The 17268-nt window shown below is 41.9% G+C and overlaps 1 protein-coding gene across 7 annotated transcripts in view; it reads right to left on the bottom strand.

Annotated features, from left to right (window-relative positions):
• Positions 1-17268, bottom strand: part of adgrl3.1 (adhesion G protein-coupled receptor L3.1) — a 109055-nt gene that overhangs the window by 13450 nt on the left and 78337 nt on the right. For all 7 annotated transcript variants that reach the window (XM_046412694.1, XM_046412721.1, XM_046412737.1 and 4 more), the window contains 7 exons: positions 15027-15210; positions 10970-11092; positions 10559-10764; positions 9168-9344; positions 8005-8214; positions 2839-3059; positions 167-233 (listed from right to left, as the gene is read on the bottom strand). In XM_046412694.1, the coding sequence (XP_046268650.1) occupies positions 167-233; positions 2839-3059; positions 8005-8214; positions 9168-9344; positions 10559-10764; positions 10970-11092; positions 15027-15210 (1188 nt within the window). The remainder of the gene's footprint in view (positions 1-166; positions 234-2838; positions 3060-8004; positions 8215-9167; positions 9345-10558; positions 10765-10969; positions 11093-15026; positions 15211-17268) is intronic.

Raw genomic sequence — 17268 nt, 5'->3', positions numbered from 1 at the left:
ACACAAAGGTTCCTTCTGCTTCCGCTTCCTCTGCTGAGGAGCTCATACTAACCTCACATGCGATTAACAAAGACCTAAATGTAACCTGACGTTCCTGCACGCACACGTGGCAGCCTATGCTATGCTATGTAAAGTGTGTGTGAGCATGCATGTATGTGTATCTCACCATAATGATGAGTGTAGCAGGGCCTATAAAGCTCCAAATGAAGTATGTGTCCAATCGTAGCCAGCACCTGAAGAGAGAAAGACATCATACATAAGAAAGGGAAGGAAGAAGAACAGGAAAGGAAAGATGCGTAGGGATTAAAAACATGCCCCAGTCTCAGATGGATGTAGAGTAGCAAAGGATTTACCATCAAAGGACAGGACATGTATCATCGATACACACACACACATACACACACAAATGAGGTAAGGAGGAAAAAAGGAACTATGCATGACATACAGTATATCAAACTCATCCCGATAGAGGAAGGAGAAAAGGAATTGCGGAAGGGAGTGAAAAAGGGAAAGAGATGAAGAACGATGACAAAAGTGTAGCACGATGTATACGTACACCACAAACATACATCACACACAGAGAGCGAGACAGAAAGGGCATGAGCACCTGTGATAAATAAACTTTACTTCCCCCTTAGGGTACAGATATATGACGCGGCCACATCCTGGGGTCACAAAAATATGACATGACTGTGTTCATTTGAATACTGAGTTATGGATGCAGCCCCCATACCAGGCTATTTATGGAGTCTGGGAATGGGCTTTGGTGAGGTTAAAGGAAAGAGGAGGTACACTCACACTTGCACATATGCATGCTGAATACATGATACATGGACACACTCACCTACACAGAAGACATGCACGAACACACACAGACATGCACACACCAGCTCAGCACTGGTAGTAAAAGATATACTGATGCATGGTCAATGATATTACCCCAAACATCTTCACTCAATGATTGCAGCATATAGGGGAGGAGGGGAAAAGGCCCCAAGTGCCCTCCACTGAGGTCAGACCCAACGGGTTGCAGCAAAAGGTGCCAGAGAAAAACTGCTGGAGCAAAATGGCCAACTGATTCATGACCAGCTGCTTTTGAATTATTAATCTTTCAATTTCCACCACATTAGATAGCCCTCCATTATGGGTCCCTGCCTGTGTCACTGTATCCACCATTAGGGCTCTTTTACTAAGTCATAGCAACCTTCATTATGGGAGGTGAATGAGACTGAGTGCCACTGGCTAATATGTGAGAAAATGGGTGGCGTTATGTGACAAGGTGACACAGCAGGGATGGCAGATGATATTTCCAGAGATTTTGTCTCAAAGTGTTATGTCAAACATGATAAGCGGTGCCATTTTCAAAGCTGGACTGATAAATGAGTCATATAACTTATTTTCAGCTTTTAATGACATGTACTTTGCTATTAAAATGCTTCTTCTGTTCAGCTCCCATTAAAAGCAGCAACATTGAAAGTTAGGGTGAAATATTACTTTAAATTACGACAAAATATTTTTCAGTGACATGAATCTTTTACACCCTCACTGATTTCAGTGCGGTTTGTGCAATAGGCTCTATGTTATTCTCCCAAAGCACATCACATCATTTTGTATTTTCACTGTTAAACTCTAGCTATTGTCTCCTGCTCTGTTAGCTAATGGCATGCAGTCTGATTATTCATCCAGAGCTTGGCATTCAGACTCTCATGTTTTAATGATCATCCCACAATGAAATATTGATCTAAGTGGCATAAGGACTGGTGCGGCTTGACAGTTAAACACTGCTAAATTCAACCCTTTTCCCAGTTCTCAGACTCCTACAGCTGATGCGTAGCTAGTGGAAAGCTGCAGGTTCTGAACTACAAAAGGCCCCAAGAGCAGCAGAGAATGTGAGTATTTGAAAATGTGAATCATTTAGTCCTATAGCGTTCTCTCATTTTTCATTTTCTGAATGGTGCTGCGCATTTATAAGCAACTCAAGAGAAACCTTTCTCATACAAGTTTTTAAATGCAACTTTCACATTGCTGATGTCCTTTTTCATCTTCATGATTTTTTGCAGTAACAGAATAGAGGAGAGGTCACAGACATGTATAGGGCATCCTATACATCAAAGGCATTATGCGCTGTATGAATAAAATGTACGCTCTTTTCAGAGTCCCACCTTGAATGAAATGGACAGGTCACACATTTGAAAGCAGCATTATGTTCATTCCGAAACATTTGTAGGTGGCCTATTATGCATATGCTTGATGAGATGCCTTTTCTTGGATTCACTCTGTGTCTTGGGTAGGACAAGACAAGCATACATTAATAAGTTACCATGTGCTCCTAATGTATGTCTCCACTCACTGCACTTACTCAGGGAAGCCAGCTTTATTTTAGCACACACTAGAGCAAGCCAGAATGGACGTGTGCACACCCTGACAGACTACTCCATCCCTCCATTCTCATATCCTCATGCTTAAACCACTCCTTTTCTCCCTCAATCTGCTTCACTGTGCACCCACCCCCCATCCCCTTCTATTCCACCCGTTAAATCCTTCCATATTCACACATTGTCACTGCTGTGCTCATGCAGGCACTCCATGGTGCATCGTCCCCTGCTTGTCTCCACACACACCCCCACCCCCATCTCCACCCCTTCTTCTTCTCCGACTCTCTCATCCTCTCGTATTGATGCTTCAGAAGTGCCACAGCTTGTAGAGGCCACTGTGGCAGACGCAGCCAAAACGACAGCAGGCACTCCAGTCTCCCTCCTTCCCTCCCTCCCTCCCTCTCTCGTCCATCATCCATCCTTCCCTCGTATTATGCTCTCTTTGCCACCCCTCTGTCCTTACACTCGGTCGGTGCCGTAACTCCTGTAGTCCACTGCAGCGGAGACGGCCACTATGACAGCAGGCACTCCATATCCTGCCAGGTAGAAGTACTTAGTCCTGGAGTGCTCGCTCTCAAACACCTCAACCAGCATGATGTAGAGCTGCACCCCTTCCAGGAACATCCAGGTGAAGGCTGCCAAGAAGAAGAAATGGAGCAAGGCTGCAAAGACCGCACAGGCAATCTGGAGTGGGAAAAGAAAAGATGGAGAGGATTTAAAAATACAGTAACTCTTCATACAATAATGCTCAGGAAATATTTAATCTGTTGGACACTTGCATGGAAAAGTTACAAAGTGGAAAAAGAACACAAACAGCAGGTGATAAGGGTACAAGTCAGACAAAGGAAGTAATCATTTATCATATTCACATAAAGTAGGAAATAAGAGAGATTAAAAATTGGCCTGCCAATGCTGGAACAGGCTGCAGAAGGGGAGGATAAAGCAAACATAAATAGAAGGAACTCGCATCATAGTATAATATAACTGCAATTACAGGTGACAGAATAACTAAAAAATCATTTCAAGATAGCAATATTAGTCAAGCCTCTTTCACACTTTACTCAACATCTACATTCTACAAGTCTAAGAAGAAAAATGAGAAATATAAGTGCTGTAGGGAGGGGCGATGAGGAGGGAGAACGACTTGGCAACACTTGAAAATACAATATAATTTTTGTCAATGCCAAGAATGAACAAAAAAAGTCAAACTGCTGCAAAAATGAGTCAGCAGGTTGATAGGAAAGAGACAAAGCACACACAAAATTTGACAATCTTTTAAAAAGTGAGCAGTAACATAACTTTAGAAACTGAATCGTTGGGAGAAAATTACAGCTTCTGTGCCATCGCTAGAGCTGAACAATATGCTTTAAGCAAAATATACAATGAAAATACAAGTTCTTCATTTAATTTATAGTGAATTGCAATTATCAAATATAAAATAAAGATAATAACAATGGTACCCACCAGTAGTTATACATATGCAATGAAAGTGAGTGAATGGAGTTGAAATCACATGGTTAGTAGCCAGTGAATACTGACGGATGAAAGGGATGTGAAAGAGTTAGAGAGGCAGATGATAAAATACTTAGAAAACCCTGTGAGAGAGTCCCTTGAATGTTAAAAAAAATAAAAAATAAATTAAAAAAAAAAGCTGCAAAGGATGAGCAGAAGGAAAATGAAAGAGGGGTATCAAACCTAAAACCGCATTAACAATTTAGGCAATGGGATGGGAAGAAAAGAGGGGTGCTTAAGAAAGGAAGACGAGGAAAGAATGAGTGGCGCACTCTGGCCTGTCACGTTCATGGCGATGTTCTAATCTAAAGAGTCACTCCTAAATCACTGAACGGGAGAGCTAAGAGACAGACTTTTATAACGGAGGGGTTTGCAGCGAGAGACAATTACCTAATGTCTGAGAGACAATGAGTTTAGGGGGCGGGGGAGTCACTCATTTCCATTTCTAATGATCGCACAGTGTAGCTTACACACACAAAGACACACACAAGCATGTGCACACACAGGTAGAAAAAAGAAGTGGCTGCTTAGGCAAAGTCATTTAGTTTTCCTGCTGGAATTACTGGCTTAACCGGCTGCGAGCTAAGTGATGCTGAGGATGTTAATGGAGGTCACAAATAGTCACCAGTAATTAACAGGAGGACGGCACACACAAATACAGTGGCACATATACATACAAAGAAATGTGATCCCTCCCACACAAGCACACATAAACAACAAGAAATACACAAACCTAACTGTCAAAGCACATTGATTAAATTTGTTTTGTCTCTTCATTCGCAATAAGAATGTTTTCTCATTGAACTCTCAGCAGGATGCAAATACCTTAGGCTACATTTGAATACTTTTTGAATACTATAGAGCAGATAAAGGATACAGCCCTGAGCACCTTCTCCCCCACAGACGTACACTTCATTATGATTCAAACAGCTTACAGACAAAGAAAACATAAGCTACCTACCACCACGATGTCCAAAACTAAGTTGTGTAGAAACATAGTACAGTAACACTGAGACAGCACTTACTCACATCATTGTTTCCAACTGCATGTGCTGATTACATCTGGGTGACCTTGCCCAGAAGAATTGAAGGAGAATGTACCATCTCAGAATCTGAATCTGCATACGATTTTTGTGAAAGTGCTTGCATCCAAGAGAGGTTTAAAGTTCTAATCCATGATTGACGTATTGAATGCAGACCATATGGATTATACAGCATGGGCTGTGATTGGGATGCAGACCATGTGGACCCTGATGGCTGAGCCAAAGCTGCACTGTACATCAGTGATGGAGTTTTATATCGGTTCACTGGAATTGCTTCACAAATTGAAACTCAATAATTTTAAAATCCTCCACACCATCTGTGGGCTGGACTATCTGTTATGGGTGTCATCAGGACCACTGCAGAAAAGAAGCGCTTGAATGAAAATGCACAGCACAACAGTAGGAGAATGACACTTGAGATGACAGCACATTTGACGCATTTACTTCCACAAAACAGTCTAATTTATTAACTTGTGTAAAGTGTATTTTACATGGAACTGAGCTCAACCAACCTCCACTATACAGACAAAAGTATTGGGACACCTGACCACCACTAGGGACACGAACAGGGACTTAATGATATGGCATTTTAAATAGGTAGGTAGCTTTGCAGTTATAACAGCTTCCATTCTTCTGGGAAGGCTTTCCACAAGAAACAATTGTTTCGAGGAGAACTGTTGCCCATTCATGAAGTCAGGCACAAATGTTAGACAAATGGCTTGCAGTTTCTGTTTCAGTTCATCCCACAGGTGTTCGATGGGATTGAGGTCAGGGCTCTGTATGGGCCAGTCAAGTTCCTCCACACCAAACTCATCCAACCATGTCTTTATGGACTTTGCTTTGTGCACTGGAGCACAATCTTCTGGGCCTTCCCCAGACAGACACAGGGGCACAGTCATGCTGGAATAGAAAAGAGCCTTCCAAAAATTGCCACCAAACTGGAAGCAAACCATACCAAACGACTTGGTATGCTGAAGCATTAAGGGGACATGACTCTGGAAAAAACAGCCATTGTCTATATAGTGTATGCTGAACTTCCACATGAGCAGTAGATTAGAGTAGTAGAGAGTAGAGTAGAGTCTGGTAAGGTTTGGTAGAGAATAACCAATTATCCTATAGTTCATCTATAGGATCAATCATCCTATAGTTAAGTCACTTAAGCCCTATTTGTACAAGCCTTAGTGGCTGAACAGACTAGCACCACCAATCTGGGCCTAGTGGGCAGCTGTGTTAAGTATTTTAACCAGTACAAATGGGGTGTTTTAACCCAGTGCTGCTGTTATTTTTACATTACTGCTGGGTTACTGGAAAAACAACCCTTGTTTTTAAGGTGAATTTCACCCCATCAGCACCGGGTAAAATTAACCCAGTATGGTCTTCTAAGAACCTCTACAGCTACAGTATATTGACCCCACAATGGGTCAGTTTCAATTCAGTGTTGTTACTGTACACGTTAAACAACATTTAAACCATCCAGAGTCCACTGGAGCCAGCCAGTCTGCTACTGTGAAGAAGACATCACTGATGTGAGCAGAGGGCCTTGAGAGGTTTGTCCATCAGTAATAACTGCTGTGACTGTAGGGGTGCAGCGCATACTGCATTTGTGAATTTCTTTTTTCTTGAATGCATATCTGGATCTGAAGCATAAGGATCATTGTGCAATATGTTCCTTCACATGTCGATGCACACAATGCCATAAAGCCATTTCAGACACACACAGCAATGCAGAATAAATGCCAAGGTTGGCCTCAATATAAAAATACATTGTTTGATCTGGTCTGACTGCATTCACGAGTCTTTGACATTGTGTAGTGTGGTACAAAGCAATGCTCAGAGGGAGAGTTTCTATACAACAATTGAATTCATATGAAATTTCTATCAACATGTTACTGTTACATTATGTAGTGGCAGCATCTATGTGACAAACATAATTCTGTTCTTTTCAGTTTGAGATATGCTTTAAGACGTTTGAAAAGCATCAGCCTTTTCACAAGAAGACCAAATGAACAGCATTTTCATGATCAATATCCACAGGAAGTATTGCAACAGCACTTTCAAAGAAGCGAGAGGCTGTTAACCACACAGATCTGGATTAGCACGAGGTAATTCTTAAGTTTAGCAATGATGTGTGCACACTCGGTTCTTGTCTGGACCTACCTGACAGCACTCTTAATAGGACTGGCCAAATGCATGTTGAACCCCATTATCCTGCCTCATATGGGCTTTGTTTGTGAAAGTTTTATTGTTTTACAAACATCCCCCTCACAACTAACAGGATTCCCTGGCGAGGGAAGAGATAAACTGCAAATACTGTAGCCTGAGGGGAGGAAAATGACTAACAAACGCAACTGAAGGCTGAAGGATAGCATAAACAGCAGCTTAGCTAAAACAAAGCTAATACATAAGCTTTAATATATCTTCACATCTGCCAAGTGCACTTTGTAAATCCTTTCTGTTGCAACTGGGAACAAACCAACAAAAAGACAAATCAGGTTTTGTAGGTTAACTTCCCATTCAAGAAATATAACAAATTACACTAGTAGCCTGATCTTATGACACTGTTTTGTTTGCTTTTCTGCCTTGGTTGGCAATCCTTTCTGAATTATCCGCAAAATTGAATACAATTAATGTGAGTATGGTTGTAGTACTCTGAGAATTAGCGGTATAAACAATGCCAGTAAACGCTGTCTTTGCTGCATTTCCATTTTACAATTTCTGGAGAAAAGGTTGAATCATCCAGGCTGGTTTGAATGCGCAGATATTGTTTGTTTAACAGTCACCCAGAGAAACTTCTGTTTCTGATTTATTCCGGGAACACTGCATGTACCAGATCTGCTGTTTCTTATTCATGAAGCAGCAATGTGGTCAACCACTGACAGCAAGTTAGTAAACATTTCACAATTTACTCTGCCAACAATGCAGTATGATCAGTGGTATTGGTCAGTGGACAGTTAGGCCTGTGCCAGCGCAGCATTCGAATGACGAGCCACATTTTGAAATGGAGCCTATGTGCAAAATATTTGTTTTAATTGACATTTATTGAGCACACATCCTGTATGTTGTACTCGTCTTACCGGCTGATCGGCCCTGTTGATCCCCACCAGGAACAGTGACTCAGCGATGAAGAGGCTGATGCAGAGGTTCTTGTGGATGGTGTTGCGATCGCTCTGCAGCCCGCGGAAGAAGCAAAAGGTGAAGATGCAGATAAGTAGGCAAACCAGCGACAACAGGATCCCCACCCATGTGATGACATCCAGGAGCAGGTCATGCATGCTGTCTGCTTTCTGTGGGAAGAGAGAGACACAGCGAGACAAACTTGAGTGGCTTATTTATCAGCCATCTACAGCTACTGTATTTAGCTATGTTTAGCCTCAGTTCTCTAAAAACATACATGAGTCATGCTGTCGTAATATGAAACATACTGTAGGAACAGACACCCAGCCCCCCCGCCCCCCACACCCCACACCCGAGTCTGGCTATGTGTCGCTGAATGTTCAGGGCCACAGCGTTACGCTGCATTGCACAGGTGTTCTGGCTCTATCCATCAGTGTCCTGCAACCTGGCAGGCAGAGCAATGTTCACCATAGCACTGCTGTGATGGATCTACTGTTCAAACCCTCACACTGTGATCACAAAGGGCTGCCAAGCTAGCTCTGACCATGACCCTTTTAGAAGTAACACACATCCTCTGGCCCACAGGGGGAGACTGGGTGTCACACAATATCTGGACTTACAAGAGCCGATTTGTGAGAAGGAACTTGGTCTTAACGTAACAAAAGAAGGAGAGAAAAGGTACTTATCCCACACAAAGGCACAATAAGGTTTTTATCCACTACCCACAGTAGCTCATGGATATCAAAACAAATGAGCCACTTATACTTTGTGATCTGTATAATATAATTTTTTACCATAATCTGGGACCACCAGCTTTCATCTCCGATGTACCTTTCTCTGGATGACTGGTTTCTGACTGATGTCTGAAGTTCATGTTTTTAGTCAACCCAATGTCATCATCTGGTTTGATGAATCAGTCTGTAAAATCTCTCATGCCAAATATGATTACTCAGTAATGCAGAGTCTGGAGAGTTATAATCTCTTTTCCAGATGTTGTGGTTACCCCCCCTTTTTTTTGAAAATATGACCAGTCTTGCCAGCCATCGCTAATCAAATGATGAACAACTGACCCTTTGATCTTGCCCATCCCTCTCCTGGCAGACAGAGGAGAATAAACGCCTACCTTGACCTCCACGTGGGCCATGAGCACTGCAAAGCTGGTGAGGTGTGTGCAGGAGCAGCTGGTGTGTGTGCGATTGGTGGCCAGCAGACGACAGTCCTGGGTAGACCAGAATCCCGTCATGGTGCGTTTGGAGTAGCTCCAGAATGAACAGTTGGGATTGAAGTTCTCTTCCGAATGCTGGGGGCAAGGGAGGAGGAGGAGGAAGGAAGAGATAGAGAGAGTGAGTGCGAGAAGCCAGGAGGAAGAAATTGAGAAATGGAGAGGGACAAAAAATGAGAGGGGTGGCAGAGCAAGAAGACACAGAACAGATACTTAGTCATGGGGAGGTGGGAGGCAGAAACGTGGAGGGGTGGGAGAGCCAAAAAAAGTGAGAAAAACGGTGGGAGGAATTGGTGGAGAAAGGAATGGAGAGGAAGAAACACAGAGAGGGAGTCAAGTACACACAACAAAACAACAAACAGAAGGGACAGAATGCAGCAACAAATAAACACAGAGCCGTGGCAGGAGGTGACAGTGCTGCGTCCGTGCTTGTTGTGTGAGATTCTGGAGTGTAGGAGCTGCTTGTGTTGTGTAAACTGATGAAGCTGAGTGTGTGTTAGGTTTGTAAAGTTACTCTCAAAATGAGCAAGTGAGACCTCGAGGATCTTTTTGCTGCCAGCGAGCTGGATCACCAACTGGATCAGCATTTCCTTGGTGAATGAGCCACACAACATAAGAGTGTTGCATTGAGCACCACAATTCAGTGTGAAACAATGTGGAATTATATCCTCATTCAGTATGTAATTATTGTTAATACCAGAGCTGTTTTGTTGTCATTTGGAGCTGGGCAGCATCAGTGGAGTCACATCAAGCCAAAGGAAGACTTGATAAGCAAACTGCAAGTCAGTTGCAAGTTACACAGCATTTAGCATTTTTCTCTTCAAAGAGCGGTTAACTTTAAAGTCCAAAGCCAATGGTGCATTAGTCCATTTCTCAACATTTTACAACTTTCCCAGAATGTCTGTAGCACTAAGGCCCAAACCCAATCATTTGAAGAAGAAAATCTTTAAAAACAACTCACAAATATGTGGTTTCTTTCTTTTTTAAAGACTAAATAATTTCCTAAAACTGTCAGGCACCGCAGATTTAAGCAAACATTACTCAAATGGGAGCAAACAGTGCATTTGCTGGGAACTATTTTCAGCTGTGGATTAACACACATCTGGTGCTCTAGTAAGTATTAAAAGCACCAGAAGGGGATAGAAGAAACTAAATCAAAATGAGTGTCCATGTTCATTCTAATGAAGGAACACGTCACAAAATGACACCAACCTGTAATTTTGTCCCATTATCTCACATTAAGTTCTGTTTTTATTTGCAAAAAAGAAGTCATCACCTTGCACCTCTCTTACCTGCAGGTGTTTGACAGTGAAGACCACTGGCTCAGACAGGTAAACCTTATTGCTCTCTTTGTTAATGGATGCCGTGATGACCGGGGAGTTGACAATAACAGAGTAATTAGGGTAGACTGCCTCGCTGCTCAGTCTCACGCTTGCATTCTCTGTGGACAGGTAGGAGCCCAAGTTCCTGTACAGGACAAAGGCCATCCTGATCTCACCTGTGAGAGGACACACAGAAACATGGACAGGGTGCACTTGATAATTGTTGGCTTAAACCAGAAATAGACTAGAAATAGACTGCAGATGTGTGAAAAAATCCCAAAAATAATTGCAACTTGGTTAGACAGACAGAAAGAGTGGGCACAGGGCATGGATCTCATAGTGAGAGTGAGAGGAAAAGAGAATATGAGATTTCTCTTCTACCATTTCTGCCGTGCTGTTTGAGAGTGCTGGCTGACAGCTGGATGGAGTTTCCATGTAGTTCTGACTGAGGGAATGTCAGGTCGGCCAGGTTCCCGTCCGTGCTTAGCCTGGCCACTTCCAGCTCTGGAACACACATACACACATGCATGCGCTAATGTCAAGTCATAGCGTAGCACGTTACATTAGGTTTGCTTTGCAGCCTCGTGTAAAAAACATGTTTTCTCACTAAGTGCTTCACAGCAGAACACAGAATCCCGAACTGGCTTCTAGCTTCTTCTAAACAGAGAAAATAAAGACAACAGCTGACATGCATCGAAGTGAAATTATGTGAATTTTTATACTAAAAAAAGGTAGCAACGTCTCCAGGCAACTGGTCCAACACATCAAGGTAGATAATCCAGCCTCTCTCTTGTATTGTGGGAATCTAATTTCACTATCCAGGTTCGTTAGCACATTCCCGATTACAGCCGTGTAATGTATTAGATAAAGTTTCTAATTAAGGACTAATTATACCTTTGGTGTATTGCTATCTTGTGCTTCTGACTGATTTGGTGATTTAGACACTGCTTTCATGGTGGAAACAGCTCCCTGATCAAATAAACAACACAAGGACATGCTATAAGATGGAAATGAGAGTGGAGGAGGAGGTGGAGTGGCAGAGGAGAGGAGCATGAAATGAAAGGAAGTTGAGGGGGTCAGAGAGAAGAGTTAAAGAGAGGTAAAAAAACATAATAAAGTGGGTAGCCAAAGGAACAAAACGGATGAGAGATGGCAAACAAGTAGATATGTTGAGAGGTAAGGACTAGAGTTGCGATAGGTGGAGAGAAACCTATGTTCTCTCACCGAGTACAAAAGATAGGGCACAAAAGCAAGAGAGATGCTGAGGTCTGGGAGAGAGGAAATGGGAGCAGAGTAAGGCAGGCAGACATAAACACAGAAACACAGAAGACACTGATATGCAAATACTGGCAAAAAGAGAGAAAAACACTGGTTAAGTGTTCCCCATTTGCCAAAACTAAACTACTAATGCATGCACACCCACACACACACACACACACACACACACACACACATACATGTACACAAACATCCACACCCACACGTAGCGGCGGGATATCAAAACATGCTGAGTCTAATCTAATTAAGGCATCCTTGTCATGACAATCCTCCTCCTAAGAAACACACTTGTTCATTATCGTTATCACACACACACGCTGTTACTGCTGTGTTATCCCTTCAAATCACTGTTTTGGTTCTAATAATAACACTATTTATTCATCTGCCTAATACTGCGCTTCATAGTTACACACACACACACACAATAACACCAACAGGAGCTGCAGTGGCTTCTTTAAAATGCGTCATTCAAATAATTTATTCCTGTCACTCACTCTCCTCTGAAAGACTTGTTAAAAAAAAAAAAAGAAATAAAGAAAAAGGGGGACTTAAAAAGTGCAATCAGGAGAGAAGCGACGGAGGAAACAGAGAGAAAGAAAGAGAGAGAGAGAGGGAAGTGAGGATGGAAGAAGAGAAAGAGAGATGAGAGGCGGTATCGGGCCGGTTATGAATAAAGGGAAGAGATAATCACAGTGGATCTGCCCACTGGATTAGCTGGGAGGGGAGATTAGCGGCAGAAAAGGGAGAGCAATGTGGAGACAAAATTTTCCACAAAAAATGACTTAAGTTTTAAGTTCTTCGGAGATGTGGTAGTCTGCATCTCAGTGCTCATTTATGTAACACGTATTTATATGGCGCGTTCAGGAGGAATAAAATCAGAGGAGATTCGAGTCTTAAATCATATAAGGTGGAAATGTGTAGAATGGCGGTTGTTGGGAACAATCTGTTGTACTTAAACTCATTAAGTCATGTTGTGAGGACCAACTTTGTTTGAGATAAGAAAAAACGTATCACTATGTTGTGTGACTTTAGTGTTGTGATTTCATTGCTTACTGACGTGAGCAACAAAAACCCCTCTCAGAGAATCATTTGACATTCCACCAAAACCATCACCCTCAAGCATGCACTCATCCAGGATTCTTCTCTACTCATCACCCTGACTTTTCTCTCTCCTCCTCCTCCTCCTCCACGACTTTTCATTTCTGACTGAGTAACATAAAAGCCCAGCGGAATCCTAGTAATGAGGAGATGGTGTGTAGGAAATTTTGAAATATCAAATCAAAAGTGGAGTAAAGAAGAGGATAATCAAGGCAAGCATAAGGGAGTGCGACTTGCTGGTCTGGATGAAATGATGGCACAAAGATGTATCATCATCTAAAGGCATGGAAACCAAGGAGTTTTTTTTTTTGCTCTCCAGTATCTCTGCCTTATTCCATGGTCCAATGATGGGAGGATCAGTGAGAGAAGATGAAAAGAGATGATAGAGGGAGGAGAAAGAGAGAGGAGAGTGATGTGCACAATGCCATAATAACTAGCTTTGTTCTGCTTTGTCAATTCCGCCTACAAGTGGGGGGAGGAAAATACAGAAAAAAAAAAAATAAATAAATGATTGTCTCTGGCAAACAATTCATCCCTGCCTCTCAAGCCTCGAGGGCAGTTTCGTTTTCTTCCCAATGCATTTTGTTATATGAGTATGGGTCTCTGTGGATCTGACCCTTCAAAGCCTCTCACAACAACAACCTGGACCTCTTTATCGTGACCTCTTTTTGACATCTATACAAGTCCGCTCTGCATAATAGCTATGGGCACATGCAGTCTACTGTCCATATTGCTTTTTGAATGCAACTAAAAGACTGAAGTTTTGCACAAATTGTTTTTGATTTCTGACAAGTGCACATAAAACTCTGCTTATATGAGTTATGAAGTCTGGATATAGAATACAGATGTTTACAGAGCTTACAACTTAGTGATTTGTACCTACTGTAACAGCAGTTAACTCTGCCGAGTCCAATCAGGGACAGAAGAATACCCAGCACGGTGGTAACAGGCCAGGAGTTGTGCTTTAGGTGTATTGTGATATTACACAATATATGGTCTCAAATTCATATCTCATGTTATTTTATTCATTCCATTTGTTCTAACCACTCTTTTTCATGCAGTTTTTAAATAAAACTGGATGTTGTTTCATACTTCCTTTGCAATCTTTCTGCTAAAGTTCAGTAGTTTGAACATCACGTTTTATTTATTTTGATTTTATACTGAAATTCTTGAAACTAACATGGTTACCTTTGACATCCATTTAATTTGTTGTGGGATAACAGATTTCTGTTCTCACTGGTTTATCAAGTAGCACACACAAATATGATAAAAATATTTTACCCTCTCAAGTGGTGGTGAAATTCATCTGTTCGGAAAATATCTCTTACGTAAAATACAGTGGAACTGAGAATATGACAAACATATGAACACACTTCCTGGTTGGTTTAATTCATCTTACAGCTCAGACGCATGCATACTAACCTTGCATATGCTTCTCTCAATAGTTTTATTCTGCCCTTCCTCCACTCATTTCTACTTGTGTCCATTCCCATGTACAGAAGACGTGTGCCTGTGAGTGTGTATGTGTGTGTGTGTGTGTAACTGCACACATTAAGGTTGGTGTTAGTTTCTGACAAACTTTGAAGTTGGATGGTATACTTTGTTTCTCATTTGTATTATAAAACACAGATCTGAGGCAGTTGGTTCAGTAATGTCTGTTGTCAGCGACGTCTCTTACTAGGATATTACATCATATTCTTAGATCTCTGGCAGCCTGAGCTGCTTTATGCTGTTATAAGATCCGTAAAAGAAAAAGCAGTGAAATCTAAGAAATGATTTCTGTCAAAATAAGGGCACATCCTAGAAAATCTTGCCACTGTTACAATGGATTCAGGTAAAGTCAACACAACGTAAACATAAAGAGACATACTTTTGCATTTCTACAACCCAACACCTATGATATAACCAGTGCAGTCACAGTCCTCAACACTCAGCCATTGTCTAGCCCCACAAGAGCAAATGGAGGTTAAGTGCCTTGTTGAGGGCATCTCAAAGGCTTCTTGACAGTCACAGGGTCTAGCTGAGTTTGAAGGACGGCAAAGGAACCATAAACTGTACTTACGGATGTTGTCAGTGGTCTCATGCACAGTGTCAGTCTTGAGGAGGTTGTCGGCTAACATAAAAGCTCCAGTCTCCACAGTGTCGAGGAGCATCGTGGCCGAGTGCAGCTGCTCACTGGTGGGCAGCTCCTTCCATGCAGACTGGGCTCGTGGCTGCAGCAAATTGTTTACAGTCTCCACCATGGCCTGGGGCAGCAGTAGAAACACAGTGGTCACATGGAAGAAGCCAATAATAACACTGTAATCACTCTCAGTCAACTATACTAATGTGGAAATTAATACAAATCCATTGCATTGTGTGAAGAACATTGCAACAGTATAACTACTGAAGACAGCAGTCGGTGGGTTGCAACAGCAAGAATGTAGCGGCTTTTCATTCATCATGTTGATAAATCATGACAACAAAAAATGTTACCGATGCAAATGTGACATTCCCATGCAGACATAACAAAGGCAAAAACACAGAAGCTGTTAAATAAAAAAGTACATCCCCAAACTTGTAGTCCACTTTGAAATGTTCATTACTTTTTTTTATTTTTTTTTTTTTAACAAATGTCTCTTTGTTAAAGGATGTTTGTGATGGAAAATTCATCACAGATGTTCTGAAAATCAAGCTAAGCTAATTAGCTGATTGCAATCACCGTGTGTCTACACCCCCAAACCTGTTTTTTTTTTTTTTTTTTTTTTTTTTTACAGCAAGAGTCTTATCTTTGAGTTGGAAAACTTGTGCTTGAGGGATTGAGAAGAAATTAGAGTTTTATCAGATAATGTCTCTGCTGGGTCATATCCAGCCATGCAGCACACTTTGGGATCCAAAAACATTACCAAACGGAGAAGAGTTGGCTCGCATAGATGAAACACTCTCCGCGAAACAATACTTATTTTGTCTCCAGCTCAGATTCCTTTATGCTCTTAAGAATTCACCTCCTCATTTTCAGACATGAACACCCACCCATATGCAGACACACACATCTTTTAAAAAACCCTGGGAGAGATAAAGAAACAGAGAGAAAAGAGAGCCGGTGGAGAGAGGTGGAGAGGAGGGGGAGAGCCATGGGAGAGCGATAAAACAGTCCAGTGAGTCCATGGTGACAGGCGTCCGCTGGGAACAAGGGAGGCGGAAAAGCGAATACAGGTGCTATCAAACACACACATCTCACACTCCCGTCTGTCTCTTTATTTTCTCTGCTCTAGCTCTGAGTGTAAGCCATCCTTTCCACAAACGCACTCTCATCCCTCACGCATTTCTGGCTCTCTCTCTTGAGAAAGGTGGTTGGGAAAGTGGAAAAAGGAATGCAGGTGCCATTATACAAGCAAAGGGGGTCTCCAGCTGGGAATTGCAAGGGGCAGGGGTGGAAGAGTGAGAGACATGAGTTTATTGGCATTCACACATCAACCATTTGACTTCCTCCCTGGCCCTTTCACTCAAGGTTAGTGAGAAGTGAGGGGCCAGGAGGGAGGCGGGAAGACAGCAATTGTCGAGAAGTAAAGAGTGTGTGTGTGTGTCTGTGTGTGCGTAGTGGGTAGAGAAAAGATTCTACACAGAAAAAAACATAGATGGTGACTGATACGAGTGTTGTTTTAATGTGCTACAAAACGTGCAGGAATTAGAGATGATCCCACCTGTTTATTTTGGGTTGTGATATCCATATGTAGATACAGTATATTGCACACATGAAATGGGTGCTTAGCCAACAAGCTAATATGATAATATTATGTCCTCTTTTAGCGCTAGCAGCTAATTAGCTGGGATGCATATCGGATGAGTTTGGGAGGACTACATGTAAACAAAAACTAATTAATCCACTGCTTCAGCAAACAACCAGAATAAGCAGAAGAGGATGTGAAGCACACACATGCATACTCATACACCAAGTAAATCTGTTTCTACAAGGACTACAAACTTCACTGCTCCTTTAGAGGAAAATCACAGGTTATTACAATTTGAGGTTGCATTTTTCTAATTTTGCCCATCATTTCTATCAATTATGACAACACTGAGGGCATCAAAGCAATGCAATTTGGTACCACAACACCGAATCACACCCGACAATCAGATGTGTTTCAAACAAGCCAGCGCTGAAGTAATTAACTGATTGACAAAACAGTAATAAGCTATTATTTCCATAATTTTTCAAGCCATTTTTCAAGCAAATAGCACCAAACATATGCTGATTCCAGCTCCTCAAATGTGAGGATTTTTCCTCTGTATTTGTCTTGTATGATAGTGAACTGTGGGCATTG

This window comes from Scatophagus argus, chromosome 2 (genome assembly GCF_020382885.2).
Source record: "Scatophagus argus isolate fScaArg1 chromosome 2, fScaArg1.pri, whole genome shotgun sequence".
Lineage (NCBI taxonomy): Eukaryota > Metazoa > Chordata > Actinopteri > Scatophagidae > Scatophagus > Scatophagus argus.
Note: the sequence above shows the minus strand (reverse complement) of the source record. Positions and strands in the feature narration are given on the sequence as shown.